At 43.4% G+C, this 27,946-nt stretch overlaps 1 protein-coding gene across 1 annotated transcript in view; it reads left to right on the top strand.

Moving 5' to 3' along the window:
• The window catches only part of LOC109237393, a 9,246-nt gene extending 379 nt beyond the window's left edge, over nt 1-8,867 (top strand). Inside the window, exons 2-4 of the mRNA XM_019403700.1 lie at nt 3,147-3,352; nt 3,761-4,701; nt 8,636-8,867. Coding sequence (XP_019259245.1) covers nt 3,147-3,352; nt 3,761-4,701; nt 8,636-8,867 — 1,379 coding nt within the window. The remainder of the gene's footprint in view (nt 1-3,146; nt 3,353-3,760; nt 4,702-8,635) is intronic.
• The last annotated feature ends 19,079 nt before the right edge of the window (nt 8,868-27,946 follow it).

Genomic DNA, 27,946 nt, shown 5'->3' with positions numbered 1-27,946 from the left:
ACCTGTTCCTTCTTTTGGTGAAACTTTAGCTTGAGTTGAGACTTCACTCAAATCATTTACCAGACCAATAGCTTCATCTTCATGTTCCTGTCTCTCAGAAAGAATGTTAGTTTCATCAAAAACTACATGCACACTTTCTTCTACACACAAAGTTCTTTTATTGAACACTTTATAAGCTTTGCTATGTGAAGAATATCCCAAGAATACTCCCTCATCACTTCTGGGATCAAACTTACCTAGGGAGTCCTTTCCATTATTGTGCACAAAGCACTTGCATCCAAATGCCCTAAGATGGGATATATTTGGTTTTCTCCCTTTAAGTAACTCATAGGGAGTCTTCTCTACAAGAGGTCTAGTCATGCATCTATTAATGATATAACATGCAGTATTTACAGCCTCTGCCCAGAAGCTATGGGGCAGTTTACTATAAAGAAGCATAGTCCTAGCCATATCTTCAAGAGTCCTGTTCTTTCTTTCAACTACTCCATTTTGTTGAGGAGTCCTAGGGGCAGAGAAATTATGATCTATACCAAGCTCATCACAAAATTCAGCAAACTTAGCATTTTCAATTCAGTTCCATGATCAGACCTGATTGATGCAAGTTGATTACCTAGTTGTTTCTGAGTTTTTCTAACAAAGGCAGTAAACATGTCAAATGCTTCATCCTTAGATGTTAAGAATAGTACCCAGGTAAACCTAGAATAATCAGCAACAAGTACCATCACATATTTCTTACCACCTCTGCTCAATGTTCTCATTGGACCACAGAGATCCATATGAACCAGTTCCAACATCCTGGTTGTGCTTACCATTTTCTTGCTTTTAAAGGATGATCTTACCTGCTTCCCCCTGGCACAGGCCTCACAAACTTTGTCTTCCTTGAACTTGATGTTAGGTAACCATATCACCAAGTCCTTGGAGACTAGTTTGTTGAGTTGATTCAAACTTGCATGACCAAGTCTTTAGTGCCACTAGAGGGAATCATTGTCCAACACACTCAAGCAAGTGAGTTCATTTTCTGAGAGAGTGGACAATTCTACAATGTAAATATTGTTAACTCTTTTTCCCTGTAAAACAATCTTGTCAGTGGTAAGATTAATCACAAAGGATTTGGTAGAGCTAAATGCTATAAGGTTACCTCTGTCACACAATTGTGATACACTGATTAGGCTATATTTCAAGCCATCTATCAAGTAGACATTCTTAATGGAGTGTGAGTCTGTCTTACCTACCTTTCCAACCCCAATAATCTCACCTTTCATCCCATTTCCAAAGGAGACATTACCTTTTTTTAAGTCCTCAAGTGAAAGAAACTGGTTCTTGCTTTCAGTCATAATTTTGAGCTACTTCCCTTCACTTGGACCTGCAAAAAGAAATCAGGGGTTAGTCTTAGGAACCCAAACTAGTTTGGGTCCCTTTCTATAGGCAAAGGGGTAAATCAAATTCCTTTTAGCCCACCCCGGCAGCCTATTTTTCTCTTGAACAAAGGTTTTGTTCTTTTGACTGGCCTTTTATTTTGCATTACATTCATTTTTGTAATGACTAGTCTTGCCACAGTGTGTGCAGATTTTATTTTCAGGAAGAGTGAGGTACTTGCTTTTGGGGTCCCACTTAGGTGCTTGGGCCCCATAGCCAAGTCCTCTCTTGTTGCTACTGTGATGTTCTTGTAGCCAGGATAGTGCATCAGAAGCCTTATTCCATTTGTAGGTTCTGTCTAGTTCATGCTTTACCTTCCCTAGGTCTTCTTTCAAGACTCTTATCTGCTCATCTTTCCTGTACAACTTATCATTCATTTTTCTTAGGTTTTCTTTTAAGGTGAGATGTGTGTGATCAGCTTTCTTATTACCTGTTCCTAATTTTAGTTTTAGATTTTCAGACCTAAGTTCTGGGACATTGGTGTCAAGTTCAAGAACCTGGTTCTTCAACTCAGCATTTTTACTGTCACTCTCATTAGCCCTAGATTCTAGATTTTTGCACTTGGCTTTTAAGATCACACACTCCCTAGACAGCCCTTCCTTCTCATTATTAATTATCTCAGACTCATCGATGAAGTCTAGCAATAGTTCAGACAACCTTTCTTTAGACAGAAATTTAATCTTATCTTTGAGATGAAGCACACTTACCTCTTGTTCATCATCTGATTCTCCGATGGCCATAAGTGCTTGTTCATCTCCAGCTTCATCTTCTAAATCCTCATCTGATGTTTCTCCCCAAGCAGAATCCATAGCCTTTGTTGATCTTTTGTTCCTTTTGGGTTGAACCTGTTCCTTCTTCCTGTTCCTTCATTCAGCCCTTTCCTTCTTCCATTCAATTTCCCATTGAGGACAGTTCTTGATCATGTGATCAGTCTTGCCACATTTGTAACAACCCTAGTTAGTCTATTTCTTAGGAGCCCTTGGTTTGTTGAAGGTTGTACCTCTTGAAGAACCCTTTTCTCTCATTAGGTACTTTTTGAAATCCCTTGTGATCATGGACATTTCATCATCCTCCAAATCTGCACCTTCAACTATTCTGAGAGTTAAACTCCTTTCCTTCTTGGGTGAATCCATTTTCATGGTTTGCCTTCTCAATTCAGTAGATTCTAAACAGTCTTACTTAAGTGGGTGTTTTAGCTTTTGATGCTCAAGAATCAAGCCTAATGTTTTGAAGATCTAAATTCTATCTTTCAAGAATTCGTCATAATCTGAATAATGTATATGGGAACGGACTATTGACTTCTGCCTCTCTCTTTTCTCTCTCTTCAATAACGGTAACATCTTCATCATCTTCTCCGGCAAATCCATCGGCAAACCCACAGCGACGCCGGCACTCATCCAGGTAAGTACTCGTCTCCTTTCTCTCTCCTTTCTCTCTCCCCGCGTCCCTCTCTTTATCTCTCCTCTCTTTCTCCTTTCTCTCTGCCCGTGCCCCTCTCTTTCTTTCTCTTTCTTTTAACCCTAGCAGCAGCTAGGCCGGCGACCCACCGGCACCGTCTTATCTTCCTTCTACTTTTTCGACCCAACCAGACCACCCTCGTCGGTGTTTCCCTTTCTTCAAACATTTCTTCGCCGTATCATTGTTTCTCGGACCAACACTGTTTTCCGACGACCGTTCCGGTGACAGTCCCCTCCTTTTCTTGGTCCCGTGGTGTGTTGTGTGTGTTTCAGGTAGCATTTTTGGTGGCTGTTTGGTGACGGGTGGGAGGTGCACAGGCAAAGCAGAGCAGGCCACTTGGCAGTCACAAAGGGCTGGACGTCGGGTTCCAAAGCACCTGGGTTGTATTCGCGGGAATTGCTGCGGCTGCCCAGGCAAGCGCGAGGCATACGGGCGAGTAGAAAGGAGCATCACCGGGCGCATCAAGTCATATTTCCAGGTTCTTTCCATCTGGAGTTGGTACCTCCCGTTTTCTTGTCTCTTTCTCTATGTTAGTTAATTTGTGGCTATTTAGTTAGCATCACTTTAAGCATATTATTAGAATTTCTGTAGTTGCAACCGGTTATTTTCTAGTTTGGGTCCGTGTTAGTGTTTTCCGGAGTTTGTTGTAGGTATAGTGGTTATGGTGTGGGATGGTAGAGTAAGGTCATGTCCTCGAGGGAGACCAGGGGAGAGTAGGGGGGTGGGGAGGGGGTCAGGGGTTGGGACGAGAGAAAAGGAGGGTAAGGGGAAAGAGGGAGCGTGTAGATTGAGGAACGGGTCGTGGAACATAGGCACGCTGACGGGTAAGTCTATTGAGTTGGCAAAGATTCTCTAGAAGAGAAAGGTTAATATAGCTTGTGTCCAGGAGACTAGGTGGGCAGGGACGAAGGCGAGGAATGCGGATGGGTATAAGTTGTGGTACTCTGGAGTCGTGAGGGGTAAGAATAGAGTGGGTATCTTGGTGGATAGGGATCTTAGAGAGTCTGTGGTTGAGGTTAGGCGAGTGAATGATAGGCTAATGTTTATTAAGCTGGTGATCGGTGAGTGCACCCTCAATGTCGTTAGCGCCTACGCGCCGCAAGCGGGCTTGGATGAGGAGGTTAAGAGGCGCTTTTGGGAGGGCTTGGACGAGATTGTGCGTAGTATTCCACCTACTGAAAGGCTATTTATTGGAGGGGATTTTACTGCTAATAGTTATGGCGAGGTGCATGGTGGCTTTGGCTTTGGGGATAGGAATGGAGGAGGTACTTCGCTGTTAGACTTCGCTAAGGCTTTCGAGCTGGTGATTGCGAACTCGACTTTTCCGAAGAGGGAGGAGCATCTGGTTACTTTCCGGAGTTCGGCGGTGAAGACTCAGATCGATTACCTTCTCCTCAGAAGGTGTGATAGAGGGTTGTGCAAGGATTGCAAGGTTATCCCGGGAGAGACCCTCGCGACTCAGCATAGGCTCTTAGTGATGGACATCGGCATTATGATGAAGAGGAAGAAGAGGTATGCTCGTGGCCGACCGAGGATTAGATGGGGAGCTTTAACCAAGGACAAAGCCCAGGAGTTGGAGGGGAGGTTATCCGCTATGGGATCTTGGAGGAGAAGTGGAGACGCGAGCACTATGTGGTCGACGATGGCGAACTATGTGAGGGAGGCGGCGAGAGAGGTGCTAGGTGTATCGAAGGGTTTTTCTGGCAGGCCTCAAGGAGACTGGTGGTGGAATGACACAGTCCAAGGTAAAGTGGAGGCGAAGAAGGTAGCGTACGCGAAGTTAGCAGGGAGCACAAGCGAGGAGGAGAGGAGTGCGAATAGAGAGAGGTACAAAGTGGCTAGGAAGGAGGCAAAGCTGGCGGTCACGGAGGCTAAGAATGCAGCGTTTAGCCGTCTATACGAGGAATTAGGGGAGAAAGGCGGGGAAAGGAAGTTGTTTCGGCTGGCTAAAGCGAGGGAGAGGAAGGCCCGGGGTCTGGACCAAGTAGTGCATCAAAGACGAGGATGGTAGAGTATTGATGGGAGAGTCCCAGATCAAGCAGAGATGGCAGACGTACTTTTATGGTCTTCTGAATGAGGAGGGGGACCGGGATATAGCGCTAGGGGACTTGGGGCATTCGGAGAGTCTCCGAGATTTTAGGTATTGCAGGCGCATTAAGGTGGAGGAGGTCGTGGGGGCGTTACGTAAGATGAGTAGGGGTAGAGCGACCGGGCCAGATGAAATTCCGGTTGAGTTTTGGAAGTGTCTGGGTTGAGCAGGATTGGAATGGTTGACTGGGTTGTTCAATGTAATTTTTAGAATGAAGAGGATGCCGGATGAATGGAGGTCGAGTACAGTGGTACCGTTGTACAAGAACAAAGGTGATATCCAGTGTTGTAACAATTATAGGGGTTCAAGTTACTTAGCCATACCATGAAAGTCTGGGAGAGGGTGGTGGAGGTGAGGGTGAGGAAGACGACGTCTATATCCGACAATCAGTTTGGGTTCATGTCGGGCTGCTCCACTACGGAGGCTATCTACCTTATTAGGAGGTTGGTGGAACAGTATAGGGATAAGAAGAAGGATCTGCACATGGTGTTTATTGACTTGGAGAAAGCGTATGATAAGGTTCCTAGGGAGGTGCTCTGGAGATGTCTTGAGGCGAAGGGCGTGCCGGTAGCCTACATACGAGCGATCAACGACATGTATGATGGAGCTAAGACTAAGGTTAGGATGGTGGGAGGCGACTCGGAGCATTTCCCGGTTGTTATGGGATTACACCAAGGCTCAGCGCTTAGCCCGTTCTTATTTGCCTTGGTGATGGATGCTTTGACATACCATATTCAAGGGGAGGTGCCATGGTGTATGTTGTTTGCTGACGACATAGTTCTAATTGACGAGACGAGGATCGGTGTTAACGAGAGATTGGAGGTTTGGAGACAGACTCTCGAGTCTAAGGGTTTCAAATTGAGCAGGTCTAAGACAGAGTACCTGGAATGCAAGTTTAGCGCTAAGTCGAGGGATGTAGGCGGGGACGTGAGGCTTGGGCCACAGGCCATCCCCAAGCGAGATAGCTTCAAGTACCTTGGGTCGATGATTCAGGGGGATGGAGAGATCGACGAGGACGTCACTCACCACATAGGGGCGGGCTGGATGAAATGGAGGCTTGCATCTGGAGTCTTGTGTGACAAGAAAGTGCCACCGACACTCAAAGGTAAGTTTTATAGAGATGTAGTTAGACCGGCCATGTTGTATGGGGCAGAGTGCTAGCCGGTTAAGAACTCCCATATTCAGAAGATAAAAGTAGCAGAGATGCGGATGCTGAGGTGGATATGCGGGCACACTAGGATAGACAAGATTAGGAATGAAGATATTTGGAAGAAGGTGGGTGTCGCCCCTGTGGATGACAAGATGCGGAAAGCGATTGGGCACGTACAGAGGAGAAGCCTCGATGCACCGGTGAGGAGGTGTGAGCGATTGGTCGTGGTGGGTACAAGAAGAGGTAGAGGGAGACCTAAGAAGTATTGGGGAGAGGTGATCGGGCAGGACATGGCACGACTGCTCATTTCCGAGGACATGGCCCTTGATAGGAAGGCCTGGAGGTCAAGCATTAGGGTTGTAGGATAGGGGTAGTAAAGCTTTCCTTACTTTATTCTGGGGGTGAGGCGGGGTTGGATTAGGATTGGTCTTAGATGGCTTACAGTTTATGTTGGACCCACACTATTCTTGTTGTTTGTCTTAGCCCCGGGCCTTAGATTATGGTCACTGTTATTGCATGTCATTCATCTTTCGGTTTTTATGTTTCTGTTACTATTACGATTTCTATTGGAGTTACTAATGAATTCTCGTCTTTCTGAGCCGAGGGTCTATCGAAAACAGCCTATCTGCCCCTATCGGGGCAGGGGTAAGGTCTGCGTACACATTACCCTCCCCAGACCCCACTATATGGGATTTTACTGGGTAGTTGTTGTTGTTGTTGCCTTCTCAATTCATAGGCAGTGAGGTTTCCAATCAGTTCATCCAACTTGAGAGTAGCAATGTTCTTTGATTCCTGAATAGCAGTGATTTTGCTTTCCCTAGTCACCGGTAGGACCCTTGTCAAGATTTCTCAACCTTGTCTTCTTCAAGGATAATTCTCCCAAGAGATTTATGTTCATTTGTTAATGTTGTGAACCTTGTGTACATCTCCTGGATAGTTTCTCCTTCCTTCATAGTGAAATTCTCATATTGAGAATATAGCAGTGTTCCTCTTGATCTCTTTACTTGAGGAGTTCCTTCATGAGCCACTTGTAAAGTGTCCCATATCTCCTTAGCAGTTGTACAGCTTTGAATCATGTTGTACTCGTCTGGACCCAATCCACACACAAGCCATTTCTTGGCCTTGGCATTCTTTTCCCATTTCATCAAGTCTTCAGCAGTGCAGTCAGCTCTTGTCTTTGGCACGTCCACTCCTTCAGCATTCTTCTTTGTAGTCGCCAGGGGACCATCAGTGACTATGTCCTAGAGTTCATAGTCTTCTCCTATGATGTGATCTCTAATCATGTTCTTCCACCAAGAATAGTACTGACCATTAAAGAGTGGAGGCCTAGCAATGGATTGCCCTTCCCAGTTTCCAGGTAGTGCACTCATCTTGATCTTTTCCTAAGGTGTTAACCTCTTCAAGGATAACCTGCTCTGATACCAATTGAAGTTTTAAATGTCAATACCACACAAGAGGAGGGTGACTTGTGTGGTACCCAATTTTCGCTTAACTGAACTATAGAAGGACCTGGTTCTTCTATGTGTTCCAACTACTACTATTTGCGGAATAACAAATAAAGAAAATAAAGAACACAGAGATTTTTACGTGGAAAACACCTGGCTCAAAAGGTGAAAAAACCACGACCTGCTACTCGGTAGGATTTCCCAAACTTCCACTAAAATCACTGAGCCAAAACAGCATTTACAAAACACTTTGTAAACCTAAGGATTAACTCTAATCCCGTTGTGGCACACAGCCTCAACTGTTGCGATAACTTCAAGTTAACTCTAACTTGAACACTCTAGGTACCTAATACAATTGCATCTATGAAAGCTGAAACGTACAAAGTAAAAACACCTACTACAATTGAACTAGAATGAAAGACAGACACTTGAAACTGGTTCTTCTATCTTGTTCAAGTAGCTTCAGGATTACACACTTGAATCATACATAAATTGCTTGCAAAATCGCCTTGCTCTTTTGCTCTCAATTTAAGTTTAACTTCTGCTTATGTGCATTACCTGTAAAAGAGAACAACACTAATATTTAATAGGTTAGTAATCAGAGATTGACCGGAATTCAAATGCTACTCTTCTATCGTAGAAGAGTTCAAGATGATCTCAAACTCTAACACTATCTCGATCTCAACTGTGTTCTCTTCATGTAAGGAGTCTTTCTCTCCTTATCAATATGCAACCTTTTCGATCAGATCGGGAGATATTACTTCTGATAAGTTAGATTTATCTCCTTCACATGCATCTCACATGTTTGGGTCGATCATGACTGTGCTGCACAAGATGGACCTGGTCCATGTCTGAGTTCTTTTGTCAATCTTCAAAACTTCACCTATTCTTGGGTCAACAATAATTGAACAAGATTTCCATTACAATTTTCCTGAATACTCTCTTCTCTCATATTTCTCTTAAACCCACAACTTTTCTCATCGCCATTGCTGAAATTCTCGAACTTCTCCGCTAAGTTCCTGAATCAGCAGCTTGATCCTCGAGTTCTTTAGTGAATTCCTGCAATTAAGCTATCAGTAGTATCAGAGTGATCCTTTCCTTGGCAACAATGATAAAAGGAACGGCAAGAGTCACTGAAAATTCACTATCAGAAGTAGGTGAATTGCGTGAATTGATGCAAAAGATGATTTCAGAGATCGGAACTTTAGCAGAGGAGGTTTCTAACCTCAAAAAGTTAGATCAAATTGTACTTGAGTTGCAAGAGCAAGTGACAACTGCTACTGGTCAACGAAGGGAAAAACACCATTAGAACATGAAGAAGAGCCATTTGATGGAAGTCCTCAGAGATTAAGGGATGCCAGTCACCATAATGGTCGCAATTCCAATTTTTCACGATGATCTAGGATGGAATATATGAGATTTGCTGGGGAAGATTTGAGATCTTGGTTGTACAAGATCGAATAGTTCTTTTCTATGGAGAAAGTAGTTGCTGAAGAGAAGGTAGAAGTGGAAGCAATTCAGTTAGAAGGTGAAGCAATCCAATGTCATTTATCATTCATGAGGTACAGACAATATCTTCATCATGCTACATGGACTGAATATGCTATGGCAATGGTGGAAAGGTTTGGTACTAATTTGATGATCCGATAGAAGAAATCAGAAAGGTCAAACAAACTAAAAGTGTCAAGGAATACCAAGCCAAATTTGAAAGGAATCTCACTAGAGTAAATCTGTCGCAAGAAAATGCAATTAGTTGCTTTATAGGTGGGCTGAAACACGAGTTAAACATAGCTGTAAAGTTAAAAAATCCCACCACTTTGTCTCAAGCTTAAAAGACTGCTAGGCTACAAGAAGCTTATGTTGCTGCTATCAGACATCCTGCTACTGATCAAGGTGGTCAACAGTCAGATGCTGAAAGGTATGGAGATCCAAAAGCTTACAACAGACCTCTCCTACCAACCCCAAATTCAAGTAACTTGACAGCTCTGAAGGGGTACAATAGAAGAATCTTGAGTATAGAGGAGATGAATAAGAAGAGAGCTCAAGGTCTATGCTACTTCTTCAATGAGAAGTATGTGCCGGGTCACAAGTGCAAAAACCTTAAGCAGTTGTATCTGCTGGAACTAGAAGAACCAGAAGAAGGCCAGCTACTTGAAGAGGATATAGAAGGAGAAGTAGAGGAGCAAGGACTAGAGTTGGCTCAACCTTTGGACTAGCTGGAAATATATTCATGCTCTAAATGGATCCTTGGAATTTAGAACTTTTGAGAGACTAGTTATCATTCTAAGAAACCCCTGCAGATATTGGTGGATACAGGAAGCTCCCATAATTTCATTGATCCTGAAGTAGTGGCCAAACTTGGGTGTCCTATCATGCCAACCACAACCCAATTAGTAGCTGCAGCTAATGGTAACATGGTAAAGGTTGACAAGATTTGCAGAATTTCTTGGTTGTTGCAAGGGGCTAAATTCTCTGCTGAATTCTTGCTATTGCCTCTAGGATCATGTGGTGTAGTATTGGGATTTCAGTGGCTATTAACTCTAGGATATATAAAGATGAATTTCAGAACTCTTACTATGGAGTTCTACTACAAAGGAAAAAGGCATGTTCTGAGAGGAGCAGGCAAACAAGTCATAGCTACTGGAGTTGGAAGATTGACTAGAGCTGCAGGTAATCATTCTGAGCTTTGTATGATTCAAGTAATACCTACTATGTGTAATGAGTTACAATGGTATTCCTTAGAGTCTAAAGAACAAAGCAATGTAGGTCCACAATTGTTAACCTTGCTGAAAGAGTTCAAAGAATTGTTTGTGGAACCTACACAATTACCATAATCTAGAGGAGTTTTTGACCACAGAATTGTGTCGCAATCAGGAACTGAACCTATAAACAAGAGACCCTACAAGTATCCTTCAGTGAAGAAAGATGTGATAGAATCCATAGTACAACAGATGTTAGACCAGGGCATTATACAACCTAGCAGTAGTCCTTTTGCTGCCCCTGTTGTCTTAGTTGGGAAGAAGGATAGGTCTTGGAAATTGTGTGTTGTCTATAGGGACCTAAACAAATATACTATAAAGAATAAGTTTCCCATACCTATGGTGGAGGATCTATTAGATGAATTGGGAGGGTCTAAGATCTTCTCTAAAATAGATCTAAGATCTGGGTATCATCAAGTGAGAATGCAAAAGAGGATGTGCCTAAGACTTCATTTAGGACTCACTCAGGACACTATGAGTACCTGCTGATGCCCTTTGGTCTGTAAAATGCACCAGCAACATTTCAAGGTTTGATGAACTCTGTCTTTCAATCTTTTCTCAGAAAGTATGTACTAGTTTTCTTTGATGATATACTCATCTATAGTAGGAGTATGGATGATCACTTGGGGCATCTCAGATCTGTATTCCTTGAAATTGAGAAACACCATCTGTTTGCTAAAGAGAGTAAGTGTTTCTTTGGAGTTAAAAGTATAGAGTATCTAGGCCATTTCAATACTGAGGAAGAGTATCAACAGATCCTTAAAAATAGAAGCTGTCAAAAACTGGCCCATACCAGCCAACATTAAACAACTGAGAGGATTTTTGGCTTAGTTAGCTATTATAGAAGGTTCATACAAAGCTTTGGGATCTTTTTCAAGCCATTAACAGACCTCTTGAAGAAGGATAACTTCAAATGGTCGCCCAAAGCTACTGCTCTTTTGAAGAAATTGAAGGAGGCTTTGACAAAGGCTCTTGTATTAGCACTGCCTGATATTAACAAAACCTTTGTTGTTAAAACTGATGCCAGTGGATAAGGGATAGGTGATGTCCTCATGCAACAAGGACACCCCGTAGCCTTTATCAGCAAGCATTATCTACCAGGCATATGGCACTCTCAGTGTATGACAGAGAGTTATTAGCATAGTTCATGCAGTCATGAATGGTCTCAATATTTGCTTGGCCAAAGGTTCATTATCAGGACTAACCAAAGAGCTTTGAAGTTCTTAATGGAACAAAAGCTTCATACCAACTCTCATCTTATGTGGCTGATCAAGCTCATGCCTTTTGACTATGTCATTGAGTCACAAATAAGGTGGCAGATGTACTTTCTAGAATGCCTTGAACTGAACTATTCTCCCTTGTATTATCTAATACCAGTTCTGATCTGATGCAAGCTATAATGGATAGCTGGGAGACAGACCATGAGCTCAAAGCATTGATTGAGCAACTAACAGCTAATCCTTCAACCCACCCACAGTACACCTGGCAGCACAAACAATCGAGGAGGAAAGGGAAACTGGTAGTGGGCAACATTCAGCAGCTAAAAATGCACATCATTGAGTTGTGTCATCCTACACCACAAAGGAGGTCATTCAGACATTGAAGCAACATTAAAAAGGCTTATGACACTATTTTACGGGAAGGGAATCAGGAAGGAAGTCCAGTTATTTGTGCAGAGATGTGATACTTGCCAAAGAAGCAAATCTGATCTAGCAGCCTACCCTGGCCTTCTACAACCACTACCTATTCCAGATATGGCGTGGTCACAAATCAGTATGGACTTTATATATAGGTTACCAAAATCCCATGGTTATGAAGTCATTCTTGTGGTTGTGGACAAACTAAGTAAGTATGGTCACTTTATTCCCTTAAAGCATCCTTATACTGCCCAATCAATAGCCAAAGTATTCCTGGATAACATACATAAATTGCATGGCCTCCCAAACTCAATTGTTAGTGACATAGATCCAGTGTTTTTGAGTTCATTCCGGCAGGAGCTATTCTCAATACAAGGGGTACAATTGAACACTTCTTCAGCCTATCATCCTCAGTCTGATGGGCAAACTGAAGTTCTAAATAGATGTTTGCAAACATATCTCGGATGTTTCTGTAATGAAGACAGCTCTAAATGGTATTCTTGGCTACCTATGGCTGAATACTGGTACAATACATCCTACCATTCAGCTATTAAAACCACCCTTTATGAGTTCTATATGGCAGACCTCCCCCTCGCATCTCCCTTACTTACCAGGTGAATCAGCCTCAATTGAAGTTGAAAATACACTGATCAATAGGGAGCTGCAGTTGCAACTACTACCATTTGCTAAGAGCTCAACTAAGGATGAAACAACAAGATGATGCTCACAGGAGTGACAGACAATTTGCAGTTGGAGATTGGGTTTCTCTAAAGATCCAACCATATAAACAAGATACTGTGTCAGCACAACCATTCCACAAATTAGCAGCAAAGTATTATGGACCCTTTCAGATCTCCAAACGAGTAGGACCAGTTGCATATACCCTACTGTTTCTACCATCAGTCAAAATACACCCTACCATTCATGTATCACTACTAAAGAAATGCCACCAACTACCCACTCAAATTGCCTACCCTCCCACCACTGATATAGCCAGCCCATATTGTCCAAACCCACAGGCTATACTACAAAGAAGGATGGTAAATAAGGAAAATAAAGTTGTCGCACAAGGACTGGTGAAATGGGCAGGACTTCCTGCTGATTGTGCGACCTGGGAATTTTTGATTGTATTGAAAGTTAGATTTCCTCATTTTGATCCTTGTGGTCAAGGATCTTCTGCAGGAGGGAGTATTGATACAGAAAATCCAGCCCGGAGTTAGTAGAATGAGTTGATGTTAGTTAGAAGCAAAATTCCGAAAATAAGTTAGTTAGATACCGCATCAGCAGAAGTTAGTTGGGTTAGTTACACGAGTTGTTAGGAGAACAAATTGTGTTAGACAAGTTGTATCCATTCCATTTCATATAAGTACATTGTAATATACAGAAGTGAATACGATTTCCATTACAATTTTTTCAAATACTCTCTTCTCTCATAATTCTCTCAAACCCACAGCTTTTCTCATCGCCGTTGCTGAAATTCTCGAACTTCTCTGCTAAGTTCCTGAATCAGCTGCTTGATCCTTGAGTTCTTCAGTGAATTCCTTCAATTAAGCTATCAAACTCCCTCAAAATTGAGATATAAACTCTAAAGGATATTCATATTCATTTGCAACAACACCTAGTTCAAACAAAAAAATATTTTGCAAAACCCAATTTTCGAATTCAGAGGTTTGAAGCTTTTAGGAGTTCTTAACGAAGTTAATAGAATATGCGAACCAAATAGTCATTTTGATTGTGATGCCGATAATAAAATTAAGTCCAGTTTTTTTTCTTTTGCAGACGGATGGAATCTGTCTTGACAAGCTAGGTTACTCGCTGTTAGGGACTTCAAATGAAACTAGAAGATTGAAACACCACGACATGTTGTCACACAAAAAAACGAATATGTCTGCAGCAACCGACAAGAAGAAAATTGAGTACGGAATCCTTCTTTTATCATAATTTTATATATAAATAGTAAATATATATACATGTCACGACCCGGATTTCCCACCCTCGGGAGTCGTGATGGTGCCTACTAATAGGAGCTAGGCAAGCCAATTATCAATTACATCTTTTAACAAACCACGACAATATTAGATATAATGAAACATTTAATAATAAAGCGGAAGTCTCAAATATAGTTAACTGAAAGAAATGCGGAAATTTAACTAATCCTCTACCCAAGACTGGTGTCACAATACTCACGAACTTCTGTAGAATACTAAATACAAGGTTTGAATGAAACATAAGACTGTCTGCTTCGGTACAATGATAACAGACTAAATAAAATAGAAAGGGACTCCGGGCCTGCGGACGTCAGCAAGGCTACCTCGAATATCCCTGGACTGAAAGCTCGCTCCCAGAATGCTACTGCCACTCAAATGCTGCTCCAACACCTGGATCTGTGCAAAAAGATGCACAGAGTGTAGCATCAGCACAACCGACCCCATGTGCTGGTAAGTGCCTAGCCTAACCCCGGCGAAATAGTGAGAGGCTAGACCACTACAGATAAACCTGTGCAGATATATATATACAAGTACAACAAAATGATAGCGGAAAACAACAATTAAAGCTGGGAGGGGGAAACATGCTTATGGGGTAGCAGATAAAACAGAATATCAGGAATAACAAAGAATCTACATCTGATTTCTTCTAACACTGAATCGGGGAAAACAAATCACTTTCACTTGTTTCAATTTCCTCTCGTTGCAGGTGTGCAACACGATCCCATTTCCTCATATCCACGTGGTAGGCGTACCACTCGATCCGTTTCATAATATCACGTTGGATTAGCGTTACCACTCGATCCCATTTCATAATATCACGTGGTAGGCGTACCACTCGATCCCATTTCATAATATCACGTGGTAGGCGTACCACTCGATCCCATTTCATAATATCACGTGGTAGGCGTACCACTCGCTCCCATTTCATAATATCACGTGGTAGGCGTACCACTCGCTCCCATTTCATAATATCACGTGGTAGGCGTACCACTCGATCCCATTTCATAATATCACGTGGTAGGCGTACCACTTGATCCCATTTCTTTCAACACAATACACAAAATAATCCCGGCAAGGGAGAAAAGATGTTATAATAAACTATCCCGGCAAGGGAGATCCAGCTATAACCAAAATTATTCAATTTCTACTTAACACAATTAAATAAATACTCAGTCTCAACAATTACTGGCTCAATGTTAAAGATTTCCAACCAATTCCTCATAAATAACAATTACGAATTCGACAATTTAGCAAATTAGGACTCACGGTCATGCTCGACACCAGTATCTAGATACTCGTCACCATGCCTATACACCGTACTCGACAAATAGCAATTAACAAATAAGACTCTACTCATATTCCCTCAAGCTAGGGTTAGACCAGACACTTACCTCGAATGCTCCAAACTCAACTCAAGCCTCCAGTATAGCTTTACCCCTCGAATTCGGCTCCAACTCGGTCAAATGATAATGACCTTAAAATATTAATAATAGAAACAAACTAAACCCAATGCCTAAATATGAATTTCCAAGCTTTCTTCCAAAAATTCCAAAATCGACCCCGGGCCCGCTTGGTCAAAACATGAGGTTCGAACCAATTCCATGTCAACCATTCCCCCACGAGCCCGAATATACAATTTGTTTTCAAATTCGACCCCAAAACGAGGTCTAAATCAAGAAAATTGAAAAAGCCCTAACTCTACCCATTTCCCCCAATTTACACACTAAATTACATGTTATAGGCTTAGGAATTCAATAATTGATGATGGAAAATGAAGAAAACAAGTTAAACAATGCTTACCCAAGAAGTTTTGATGAAGAAGTGCTCTAAAATTCGCCCTAGGACTTTGGAGAAGAAGGAGTTCGTGAAGTGTTATGATATTCCCGTCACTGGTTCTATTTTTTGGGTATTTAATAACTGGGCAAAATTTCCCTATGCGATCGCGGAGAAGGCATTGCGTTCGCATAGGGTAAAGGGGATTAAAGCAATGCGATCGCGGAAGGCGTGTTGCGAACGCATAGAGGAAATATGACTGGGCAAGAAAAATGCTCTATGTGATCGCGAAGAGGACAATGTGATCGCATAGGGGTGGGAAGGCTGGGAATTGCGATCGCACAAGGGCTGTTGCGATCGCATAGAACAAAACTAGGCATTTGAAATTTTACAATATGCGATCGCGGGAGAACCTATGCGATCGCATAGAACAACGTACCAGATATCAGAACTGAGCATTTTCTACAATTTTTACTAAGTTCAAAACACCCCGAACCACTCCCGAGCCCTCGGGGCTCCTAACCAAACTCACACACTAACTCAACAACCTCATACGAACTTAACCGAGCGATCAAATCGCCAAAACAACATCAAAATCCATGAATCAAATCTCAAAAATCATCATTTTTCATTCTAACTTCATAAACTTCAAATTTTAGATATTTAGGTCCGAAACACGTCAAATGACGTCCGATTTCAACCAAATTTCACAGAAAGCGCTTAAACCATATATAAGACTTGTACCGAGCGTCGGAACCAAAATACGAGCCCGATACCACAGTCTTTTAATCAATTTTCATTTCCATTTTCCTTAATAATTTCAGAAAAACAATTTCACAGAAAAATCTTTTCTCGGGCTCTAGACCTCGGAATTCGACTCCGGGCATATGTCCGAGTCCCATATTTTTCTACGGACTCTCCGGGACCGTCAAATCACGGGTCCGGGTCCATTTACCCAAAATGTTGACCAAAGTCAACTTTAATCATATTAATATCAAAATTTATTAATTTTTACACAGAATTCATATTTAAGCTTTCCGGCTACGCGCCCGGACTGTGCACGCAAATCGAGGCAAGTAAAAATGAGGTTTTCAAGGCCTCGGAAGCACGGACTGAAAGAGAAAACCGGTGATGACCCTTTGGGTCGTCACATTCTCCACCTCTAAAACAACCGTTCGTCCTCGAACGGACAAAAGAAGGAAGTACCTGAGTCGGGGAAAAGATGGGGATAACGGCTCCACATATCAGACTCGGGCTCCCAGGTCGATGCCTCAGGAGGCTGACCTCTCCACTGAACACGAACAGAAGGAAAACTCTTGGATCTCAACTCACGAACCTGCCGGTCTAGAATAGCTACCGGCTCCTCCTCATAGGACAAATCCTTGTCCAACTGGACAGTGCTGAAGTCTAACACGTGGGCTGGATCGTCGTGATACCTCCGAAGTATGGATACATGAAAAACTGGATGCACGACTGATAAGCTAGGCGGCAATGCAAGTCTATAAGCCACCTCTCCCACTCGATTAAGAATCTCAAACGGACCAGTGTACCTAGGGCTAAGCTTGCCCTTCTTCCCAAATCTCATCACGCCCTTCATAGACGACACTCGGAGCAATACCCGCTCACCAACCATGAAAGCTACATCTCGAACCTTACAATCTGTATAGCCTTTTTGCCTAGACTGAGCTGAACGAAGCCTATCCTGAATGATCTTGATCTTGTCCAAGGCCTCTTGAACCAAATCTGTACCCAATAACCAGCCTCTCCCGGCTCAAACTACCCAACCGGAGACCGACACCGCCTACCATATAAAGCCTCATAAGGAGCCATCTGGATGCTCGACTGGTAGCTGTTGTTGTAGGAGAACTCTGCTAAAGGCAAAAACTGGTCCCACAAGCCTCCAAAATCAATGACACAGGCTCGGAGCATATCCTCCAAAATCTAAATAGTCTGCTCGGACTGACCGTCCGTCTGAGGATGAAATGATGTGCTCCACTCAACCCGTGTGCCCAACTCTCGCTGAACTGCACCCCAGAAACGTGAGGTAAACTGCGTATCCCGGTCCGAAATGATAGATACCGGCACACCATGAAGGCGAACAATCTCCCGGATATAAATCTCAGCTAACCTCTCGGATTAATAGGAGACTGCCACAGGAATGAAATGCGTTGACTTGGTCAGCCTACCAATAATAACCCATATCGCATCGAACTTCTTCCGAGTCAACGGAAGCCCGGTAACAAAATCCATAGTAATCCTCTCCCACTTCCACTCGGGAAGCTCACTCATCTGAAACAATCCACCAGGCCTTTGGTGCTCATACTTAATCCTACTGACAATTCAAACACCGCGCCACATATGCCACAATATCCTTCTTCATTCTACGCCACCAATAATGCCGCCGCAAATCCTGATACATCTTCGCGGCGCCCGGATGAATAGAGTACCGGGAACTATGAGCCTCCTCCAATATCAACTCTCGAAGCCCATCCACATTAGGCACACTTACTCGCCCCTGCAATCTCAAAACTCCATCCGCATCTAAGCTGGGCACCTCCACGCTGCACCGTGCCTCTGAGGACACACAAATGGGGATCATCAAACTGCCGATCACGGATACGCTCCAATAATGAAGAACGAGCGACTGTGCAAGCCAACAGACGACTGGGCTCCGAAACGTCCAGTCTCACAAACTGATTAGCTAAGGCCTGAACATCCAGAGCAAGCGGCCTCTGACTGACTGGAATATAAGCAAGACTGCCTATACTTGCTGACTTCCTACTCAAAGCATCGGCCACCACATTGGCCTTCCCCGGATGGTATAAAATGGTGACATCATAGTCCTTCAACAACTCCAACCACCTTCTCTGCCTCGAATTTAATTCCTTCTGCTTGAACAAGTACTGAAGGCTCTTGTGGTCGGTGAACACCTCACATGCCACGCCATACAAATAGTGCCTCCAAATCTTCAAGGCGTGAACAATAGCTGCCAACTCTAAATCATGCATTAGATAGTTCTTCTCCTGAATCTTCAATTGTCTCGAAGCATAGGCAATAACCTTGCCTTCCTGCATCAATACTGCACCAAGCCCAATACATGAAGCATCACGATAGACTGTATAAGGCCCTGAACCTGTGGGCAAAACCAATACCGGCGCTGCTCGTTCTCCTCCTGGCTGCGGGAGTATACCAAAATATCATCAATAAAGACTATCACGAACATGTCCAAGTAAGGCCTGAACACTCGGTTCATCAACTCCATAAATGCTGCTGGGGCATTGGTCAACCCAAATGACATGACCAAAAACTCATAATGCCCATACCGCGTGCGGAATGCTGTCTGGGGGACATCAGATGCCCTAATCCTCAACTGGTGGTAGCCAGCTCTCAAGTCTATCTTTGAAAACACCTTCGCACCCTGAAGCTGGTCGAACAAATCATCAATCCTCGGCAGTGGATACTTGTTCTTTATCGTCACTTTGTTCAATTGCCGGTAATGAATGCACATCCTCATCGGACCATCCTTTTTCTTCAAAAATAATACTGGCACACCCCAAGGCGAAACGCTGGGTCTAATGAAACCCTTCTCAAGCAAATCCTGCAACTGATCCTTTACTCTTTCAACTCTGGCGGGGCCATGCGATACGGCGGAATGGAAATGGGCTGAGTGCCCAGAGCCAGATCAATAAAAAAAAATCAATATCCCTGTCGGGCGGCATACCCGGCAGGTCTGAAGGGAACACCTCGGGGAACTCCCGAACAATAGGAACAGAATCAATAAAAGGGACCTCTATGCTGGAATCGCGAACATACGCCAGATAAGCTAGACACCCCCTTCTCGACCACGCGTCGAGCCTTAACATATGAAATAACACTGCGGTTGGTATGACCTGGGGTCCCTCTCCACTCCAAATGGGGCAAATTTGGGAAAACCAAGGTCACGGTCTTGGCGTGACAATCCAAGATAGCATGATACGGGGACAACCAATCCATCCCTAATATAACGTCAAAATCCACCATGTCCAAGAGCAATAATTCAACACGGGTCTCAAGACCCTCAAACACTACTACACAGGAACGATGCACTCAGTCGACCACTATCGAATCACCCCACCAGTGTAGATACATAGACAGGACTACTCAAAGCATCACTAGGCATGACCAAGTATGGTGCAAAATAGGACGACACATACGAATACGTAGACCCAGGGTCAAATAGCACTGAAGCATCTCTAATACAAATCAGAATGGTACCTGTGATGTCTGCACCTGAAGACTCAACCTCTGGCCTAGCTGTTGGCTGGCCTTTACCTCTGGCAACCAGAACTCCACCTCTAAGACCTCTACCTCCACCTCTAACACCTCTGCCACCGCCTCCAGCTGGCTGGGCAGGCTGTGGAATCTCCGGTGCCTGAATTATAGCACGAGAACTCTGATGCTAGAAGCTGCCATAAACTCTAGGGCAATATCTGACAATGTGCCTCGGATCACCACAAGCATGGCAAGACCTCATCTGCTGCAGCTGAGCACCCCTCAACCTCGGGCAAACCCTCCTGTTGTGACCATACTCACCACACTCATAACATATACACGAACGCTGCAGCTGAGGGAACTGAGGCTGACCCTGTCGACCTGAATGACCACCTGAAGTACCACGAGTGACATGGGGAGCTGACTAAAAGGGCCTGGGAGGATGGCCTCTACCATAAGTACCTCTACCTCCAGACGAGGTACCACTGAACCTGTCTGCATGATGGGGCCTCTTATCCGACCTATGACCGCCTCCCTGTGCCAGGACCACCTCCACTCTACGGCCCACATTAGCCGCCTCCTGAAAAGTGATCTCACTCTCGGCCTGAGCCACTGTACCCGGCTGATCTGCCACCGCTGGCTGAACTACTGGAAGCAAATCCGCTCGAATGACACTCTCCACGAAGCCTACCAATTGGACTAGAGCGTCCTGAAGAACTGGGATGGCAATGAACCCCTCTGGGACCTGAGCTGGGCCCACCGGAACTGCTGGGGCTGGAACCTCCTCCTCCACATCAACCTGAGGCTCCGCCACTGGGGCTGCTGCTGGGGACTCGGACTGCTGAGCGGTAGATGAGGACGCGCGTGTTCTCGCCATCTGCGAAAGAACAAAGTAGAAATTCAATCGGTGATTGAGAAACAGAACCGCACGACAAGAAAGAACAAATATGAAGTTTTTCCTAACTCTGTAGCCTCCGGGGGATAAATACAGACGTCTCTGTACCGATCCCTCAGACTCAACTAAGTTTGTCCGCGAGTTGTGAGACCTATGTAACCTAGAGCTCTGATACCAACTTGTCACGACCCGGATTTCCAACCCTCGGGAGTCGTGATGGCGCCTACTAATACGAGCTAGGCAAGCCAATTATTAATTACCTCTTTTAACGAACCACGACAATATTAGAAATAATGAAACATTTAATAATGAAGCGGAAGTCTCAAATATAGTTAACTGAAAGAAATGCGGAAATTTAACTAATCCTCTACCCAAGACTAGTGTCACAATACTCACGAACTTCTATAGAATACTAAATACAAGGTTTGAATGAAACATAAGACTGTCTGCTTCGGTACAATGATAACAAACTGAATAAAATACAAAGGGACTCCGGGCCTGCGAACGTCAGCAAGGCTACCTCGAATATCCCTGGACTGAAAGCTCGCTCCCAGAATGCTACTGCCACTCAAATGCTGCTCCAACACCTGGATCTGTGCAAAAAGATGCACAGAGTGTAGCATCAGCACAACCGACCCCATGTGCTGGTAAGTGCCTAGCCTAACCCCAGCGAAATAGTGACGAGGCTAGACCAGACTACCAGATAAACCTGTGCAGATATATATATACAAGTACAACAAAATGATAGCGGAAAACAACAATTAAAGCTGGGAGGGGGAAACATGCTTATGGGGTAGCAGATAAAACAGAATATCAGGAATAACAAAGAATCTACATCTGATTTCTTCTAACACAGAATCGGGGAAAACAAATCACTTTCACTTGTTTCAATTTCCTCTCGTCGCAGGCGTGCAACACGATCCCATTTCCTCATATCACGTGGTAGGCGTACCACTCGATCCCGTTTCATAATATCACGTGGTAGGCGTACCACTCGATCCCATTTCATAATATCACGTGGTAGGCGTACCACTCGATCCCATTTCATAATATCACGTGGTAGGCGTACCACTTGATCCCATTTCATAATATCACGTGGTAGGCGTACCACTCGCTCCCATTTCATAATATCACGTGGTAGGCGTACCACTCGCTCCCATTTCATAATATCACGTGGTAGGCGTACCACTCGCTCCCATTTCATAATATCTCGTGGTCGGCGTGCCACACGATCCCATTTCTTTCAACACAATACACAAAATAATCCCGGCAAGGGAGAAAAGATGTTATAATAAACTATCCCGGCAGGGAAGATCCAGCTATAACCAAAATTATTCAATTTCTACTTAACAGAATTAAATAAATACTCAGTCTCAACAATTACTGGCTCAGTGTTAAAGATTTCCAACCAAGTCCTCGTAAACAACAATCAAGAATTCGATAATTTAGCAGTTTAGGACTCACGTTCATGCTCGACTCCAGTGTATAGATACTCGTCACCATGCCTATACACCGTACTCGACAAGTAGCAATTAGCAAATAAGACTCTACTCCTATTCCCTCAAGCCAAAGTTAGACCAAACACTTACCTCGAATGCTCCAAACTCAACTCAAGCCTCTAGTATAGCTTTACCCCTCGAATTCGGCTCCAACTCGGTCAAATCTATGAAATAATGACCATAAAATATTAATAATAGCTAAACAAACTAAACCCAATGCCTAAATATGAATTTCCAAGCTTTCTTCCAAAAACTCCAAAATCGACCCCGGGCCCGCTTGGTCAAAACACGAGGTTCGAACCAATTCCATGTCACCCATTCCCCCACGAGCCCGAATATACAATTTGTTTTCAAATTCGACCCCAAAACGAGGTCTAAATCAAGAAAATTGAAAAAGCCCTAACTCTACCCATTTCCCCCAATTTACACCCTATTACATGTTATAGGCTTAGGAATTCAATAATTGATGATGGAAAATGAAGAAAACAAGTTAAACAATGCTTACCCAAGAAGTTTTGATGAAGAAGTGCTCTAAAATTCGCCCTAGGACTTTGGAGAAGAAGGAGTTCGTGAAGTGTTATGATATTCCCGTCACTGGTTCTATTTTTTGGGTATTTAATAACTGGGCAAAATTGCCCTATGCGATCGCGGAGAAGGCATTGCGATCACATAGGGTAAAGGGGATTAAAGCAATGCGATCGAGGAAGGCGTGTTGCGAACGCATAGAGGAAATATGACTGGGCAAGAAAAATGCTCTATGCGATCGCGAAGAGGACAATGCGATCGCATAAGGGTGGGAAGGCTGGGAATTACGATCGCACAAGGGCTGTTGCGATCGCATAGAACAAAACTAGGCTCTTGAAATTTTACACTATGCGATCGCGGGAGAAGCTATGCGATCGCATAGAACAACGTACCAAATATCAGAACTGAGCATTTTCTGCAATTTTTACTAAGTTCAAAATACCCCGAACCACCTCCGAACCACTCCCGAGCCCTCGGGGCTCCTAACCAAACTCACACACTAACTCAACAACCTCATACGAACTTAACCGAGCGATCAAATCGCCAAAACTACATCAAAATCAATGAATCAAACCTCAAAAATCATCATTTTTCATTCTAACTTCATAAACTTCAAATTTTAGATATTTAGGTCCGAAACACGTCAAATGACGTCCGATTTCAACCAAATTTCACAGAAAGCGCTTAAACCATATATAAGACTTGTACCGGGCGTCGGAACCAAAATACGAGCCCGATACCACAGTCTTTAATCAATTTTCATTTCCATTTTCCTTAATAATTTCAGAAAAACAATTTCACAGAAAAATTCTTTTCTCGGGCTCTAGACCTCGGAATTCGACTCCGGGCATATGCCCGAGTCCCATATTTTTCTACGGACTCTCCGTGACCGTCAAATCACGGGTCCGGTTCCGTTTACCCAAAATGTTGACCAAAGTCAACTTTAATCATATTAATATCAAAATTCATTAATTTTTACACAGAATTCATATTTAAGCTTTTCGGCTACGCGCTCGGACTGCGCACGCAAATCGAGGCAAGTAAAAATGAGGTTTTCAAGGTCTTGGAAGCACGGACTGAAAGAGAAAATCGGTGATGACCCTTTGGGTCGTCACAATACAGTATAATTTTTAAAGAACCTAAAGAAAAGTACTGAGTATATATATATATATATATAGAAACCTTAAAACCAAAAAGTTAAATTACTAAATTACCCTTCTTATTTATACTATTTAAATAAAAAAACTAAAGAGACGCCAACATTCTGTCAGACAACTATTCATAAGAAATCAGTTTCTAAGCTTCATATTTTTCATCAACAGTCACAACCCTTAAAAGACCAAAAACACCTTCAAACAACTCCTAATTAGCCGATTGTCACCGTAATTTCTCTCAAATCACATCTCTTGTATAACTTTAATAGCTTAATCTGCAATGAGCGAACCTCGAAAAATAGAAAACACTAAGTTCTTCTATATGCATCTACTTCCACATTCCGCGTAATTATTAATTATTCTAATGCATGATTTTGAATGCAAGTTTGAGCATTTGCTTGATTTTATTTCCATTTTGATCAAGTTTCACTGCAAGGTGCAAGTGCAAAAAGAATTCGAGAGATGTGCTTTTGGAAAATGTTTGGCAAAAAGAGAGCGTTAAGGAATTATACTCGACGAGCCACTGTCGTGTCGCACTCAATTCTGGTTAGTTTCTTTTTTATTTTTTTGGTTATTCCAGCATATAAGCAAAATAGTCAGTTGAATATTTATTACCCTTGGAATATTAATTAGCTATGATCTATACAGTGCTTGCTTATGTTGTATAACTTCATTTACGATATTGTTTACCCTAGAATCCGGATAACAATTGAATTTATATGGGGTTTTAAGGATCCGTGAACTAAAAGATACAAAAGGTTTAGGTTGAGGAAAATAAAGATAAAGACTCAACAATTGCTGTTAAAGTAAATAATCGCAGAATATAATATTGCTTAGAACAATTGTGCTTGATAGCGTACAAGAATTTAGAGAGATGGTACTGTAGTGTAATGGTTTCCGCCTCCCTCTTTATGGGGTCTTCTCCCCTTTTATACATTCTGATTAAGGGTAAAAATAAGGTAGGTAAATTAAATACATCGTGAATCCCTGTAATTACGCCTTAATGGCCTGAAGTGGTTGAGAAAATCACGTTTGGGCGAGATATCCGGCGACGCTTGGTTATCCGTTACGAGTCCGGCTTCCGACCTTGTGTGTTTCTCCATCCGGTGGTGACTCATATCGAGCTCTGCAACGGTCTCGAAATGACTCGACCTCGGTTGTAGACGTGGCCGTCGTTCTACCTTGCATCCAGGTCGGGTTCGATGGCCCCGACTTGCCCCGGACCGGACCCAACCCGGTCGGGCTCAAGCAAAAAAGGGTATCACCCAATACAAATATTATAAATTGAATGTATCATTTTGGTAGAAAGTGCTAACGATAATTTTTAAAACTTGGAGACGATCATATAATTGTGTGTGTCAGACAATTGGTAGTTTTTCGTTATCACAATAGATAAATTTTCTTATTTAGAGTTTGTTTGAGTTGTACTCTCCTTGAATTATTTTGTCCTTTGTCGTAAAGTTCACGTTTTAAAAATGCCAGTTCCATTGGTTTGTTATTTTTGATTTTTTGCTTTTGATTTTTCATTGTTGGGGTTTTGTATGGGGTCGAATCCTGCCCTCTATGGTAGCAACGACCTACGACTAAGCAATGGCCGAAGTAGAGGGGACGACCTAAGAATGTCAGAGCGAAAGCGTGTCCTTAGGTCTCATCGTCTCCTCTAAAACACGTGACCTATCCCTGTATTATTTTATTATTTTTGAGGGGGTTCTCTTGTTATATAAAGGAGAATCCCAATGTTGTAAAAGGGGGATCTTTTCAATAATAAGCTATCTTTTCTTTCTATTTTCTCTCTCTCTCTCAACAAGCTTTCTCTTACTCTCTCTCGAATATCTAAGTTGTTGAAACAATCACAAGCATAATACATATTTCTAGGTCTAATTATACTCGATTACGATTTACCTTTGATTCATTTTGATTGTTTTCTCTTACAAAGTAATTAGTATCTTTTAAGCCAAATAATTTGGCGCCGTCTGTGGGGAATTCGGCAATCGAAATCAAAGTTTACACCTAGAACATCAAAAATAAACCACCTTCCTTCACACCCTACTGAAATCGAAAAATGGCGGAAAATGACGCAAGATTGAAAGCAATAGCAGGCGTCACAACCAACCTTATAGGCCCCCTCAATGAGGCCGGCAGAGAAAACATCTTGAGCACAACACCTGGTAGCACTCAAGAGGGAGAAATCTCACCCTCCCCATATGAAGATCTGACGATCATGCAAGAAAAGGGGGCTTCCACGTCTGTAGTCAAAGAAACACCACCCCTGGTGGTCAAGAAGCTACTGGAAGAATGGCTGACGAACACCCTAGGCAGCTTGCTCGAAAAAATCGCCCCAAAGCAACATTAAGAACCCGTTGACGACAGACATTGCTACCACCAGTGAACACGATACTGTACGTACAAACAACAACCACACTAATGGCCAGACCAGCGATGGTACACTTGCAGCCATCCTTAAAAAAATGGAGGAAATAGAGAATGAAAACAAGGCACTTCGGGATCAGATGAAAGAGCATCAAGAAAGAGTAGACAAAATTCCTGGCGCTCCTAAGTTACTACCAAAGCGCGACGTGGGAAGATTCGTCGAACAGTCATACAGCGAAGAAGCTGCACCTCACCCGATCCCAAAAACCTTCAAGATGCCACCCTACTTAAGGATATATGACGGGACGACGGACCCCGAAGACCACCTGATCCACTATGTGACCGCTGTGAAGGGTAACGATCTGTCAAAGGAACAAGTACCATCCGTACTACTGAAAAAGTTTGGAGAAACGTTGAAGGGGGGGGCGCTAACATAGTACTCACAGCTGCCAGCCAGAACGATATCCACATTCGAAGAAATGGCGGACAAGTTCGCCACCGCCCACGCAGGAGCTAAGAAAGCAGAGGCCAGGGTCAATGATATCTTCGTCGTCCGACAAACCGCATGTGAGGGACTCAGGGACTTCCTGGCCAGATTCAATAGAGTAAGGATGAGCCTACCAAACGTATCGGAAGGCATAGGGGTCGCAGCTTTCCAAAACGGGCTGAGCAGAGATGGTTCGAGAGCAACCAAAAAGCTACTAAGCCGACTCATGAAGTATCCTCCCACCACATGGGAAGAGATCCACAACGCCTACTGTGCCGAGGTACGAGCAGACGAGGATGACCTCAACGGACCGACCCAGCGGCTCACGACAATACAGTCAGAAGCAAGGAGGGCTCGACGCAGCGAGGGCCGACGGGAACAATCCTCGCGCTTCAACAAAGAAAGGCAACAGCCTTACATCAGATCCTCGCATCCACCACCGCCTAGACACACAGAAGCACTGCAGCGACATGTCGCCCCCCTCCGTAATGAAATAGGTATGCCCCCTTTATTATCCGCCCATAACTTTTGCGTGTGTCCCTCAGAAATAGTGTACGCACTGGAGAAGCTGGCACCAAGGTACAATGACCGCAGAAGATGAAATCAGATCCCGCCATGAGGAAGTCAAATGTCCTGTGCGAGTTCCACCAAGAACAAGGGCACAAAACCGAAGATTGCATAGGGCTACGGCTGGAGGTGGTCAGAATGCTGAACCAAGGATACTTGAGGGAGCTGCTCAGCGATAAGGGAAAGATCAACTTCGCACGAGGGAGGGATCAACCTTAAATGTCGCCGAAGCCGCCTTCGCCAGCACGCACCATCAACATGATCGTCGGAGGAGGTGACGATTCAGCAATCAACCATGTAAAGTTCACCACTTCGCACAAACTGAAGCGAATAATCGCCCACGAACGGTATGTTGACTTCGAAGAGAGTATCACCTTCGATAAGTCAGATGCTGACGGTTTGTCTTTTCCTCATTATGATGCTTTGGTCATAACTTTACGTATCGCTGACACTGATGTTAAGAGAATCATGGTTGATGACGGA

The sequence above is a fragment of the Nicotiana attenuata genome, unplaced genomic scaffold, assembly GCF_001879085.1.
Source record: "Nicotiana attenuata strain UT unplaced genomic scaffold, NIATTr2, whole genome shotgun sequence".
In the NCBI taxonomy this organism is placed as follows: Eukaryota; Viridiplantae; Streptophyta; class Magnoliopsida; order Solanales; family Solanaceae; genus Nicotiana; species Nicotiana attenuata.
The sequence above is the reverse complement of the archived record's forward strand: the minus strand, read 5'-3'. Positions and strand labels throughout refer to the sequence as shown.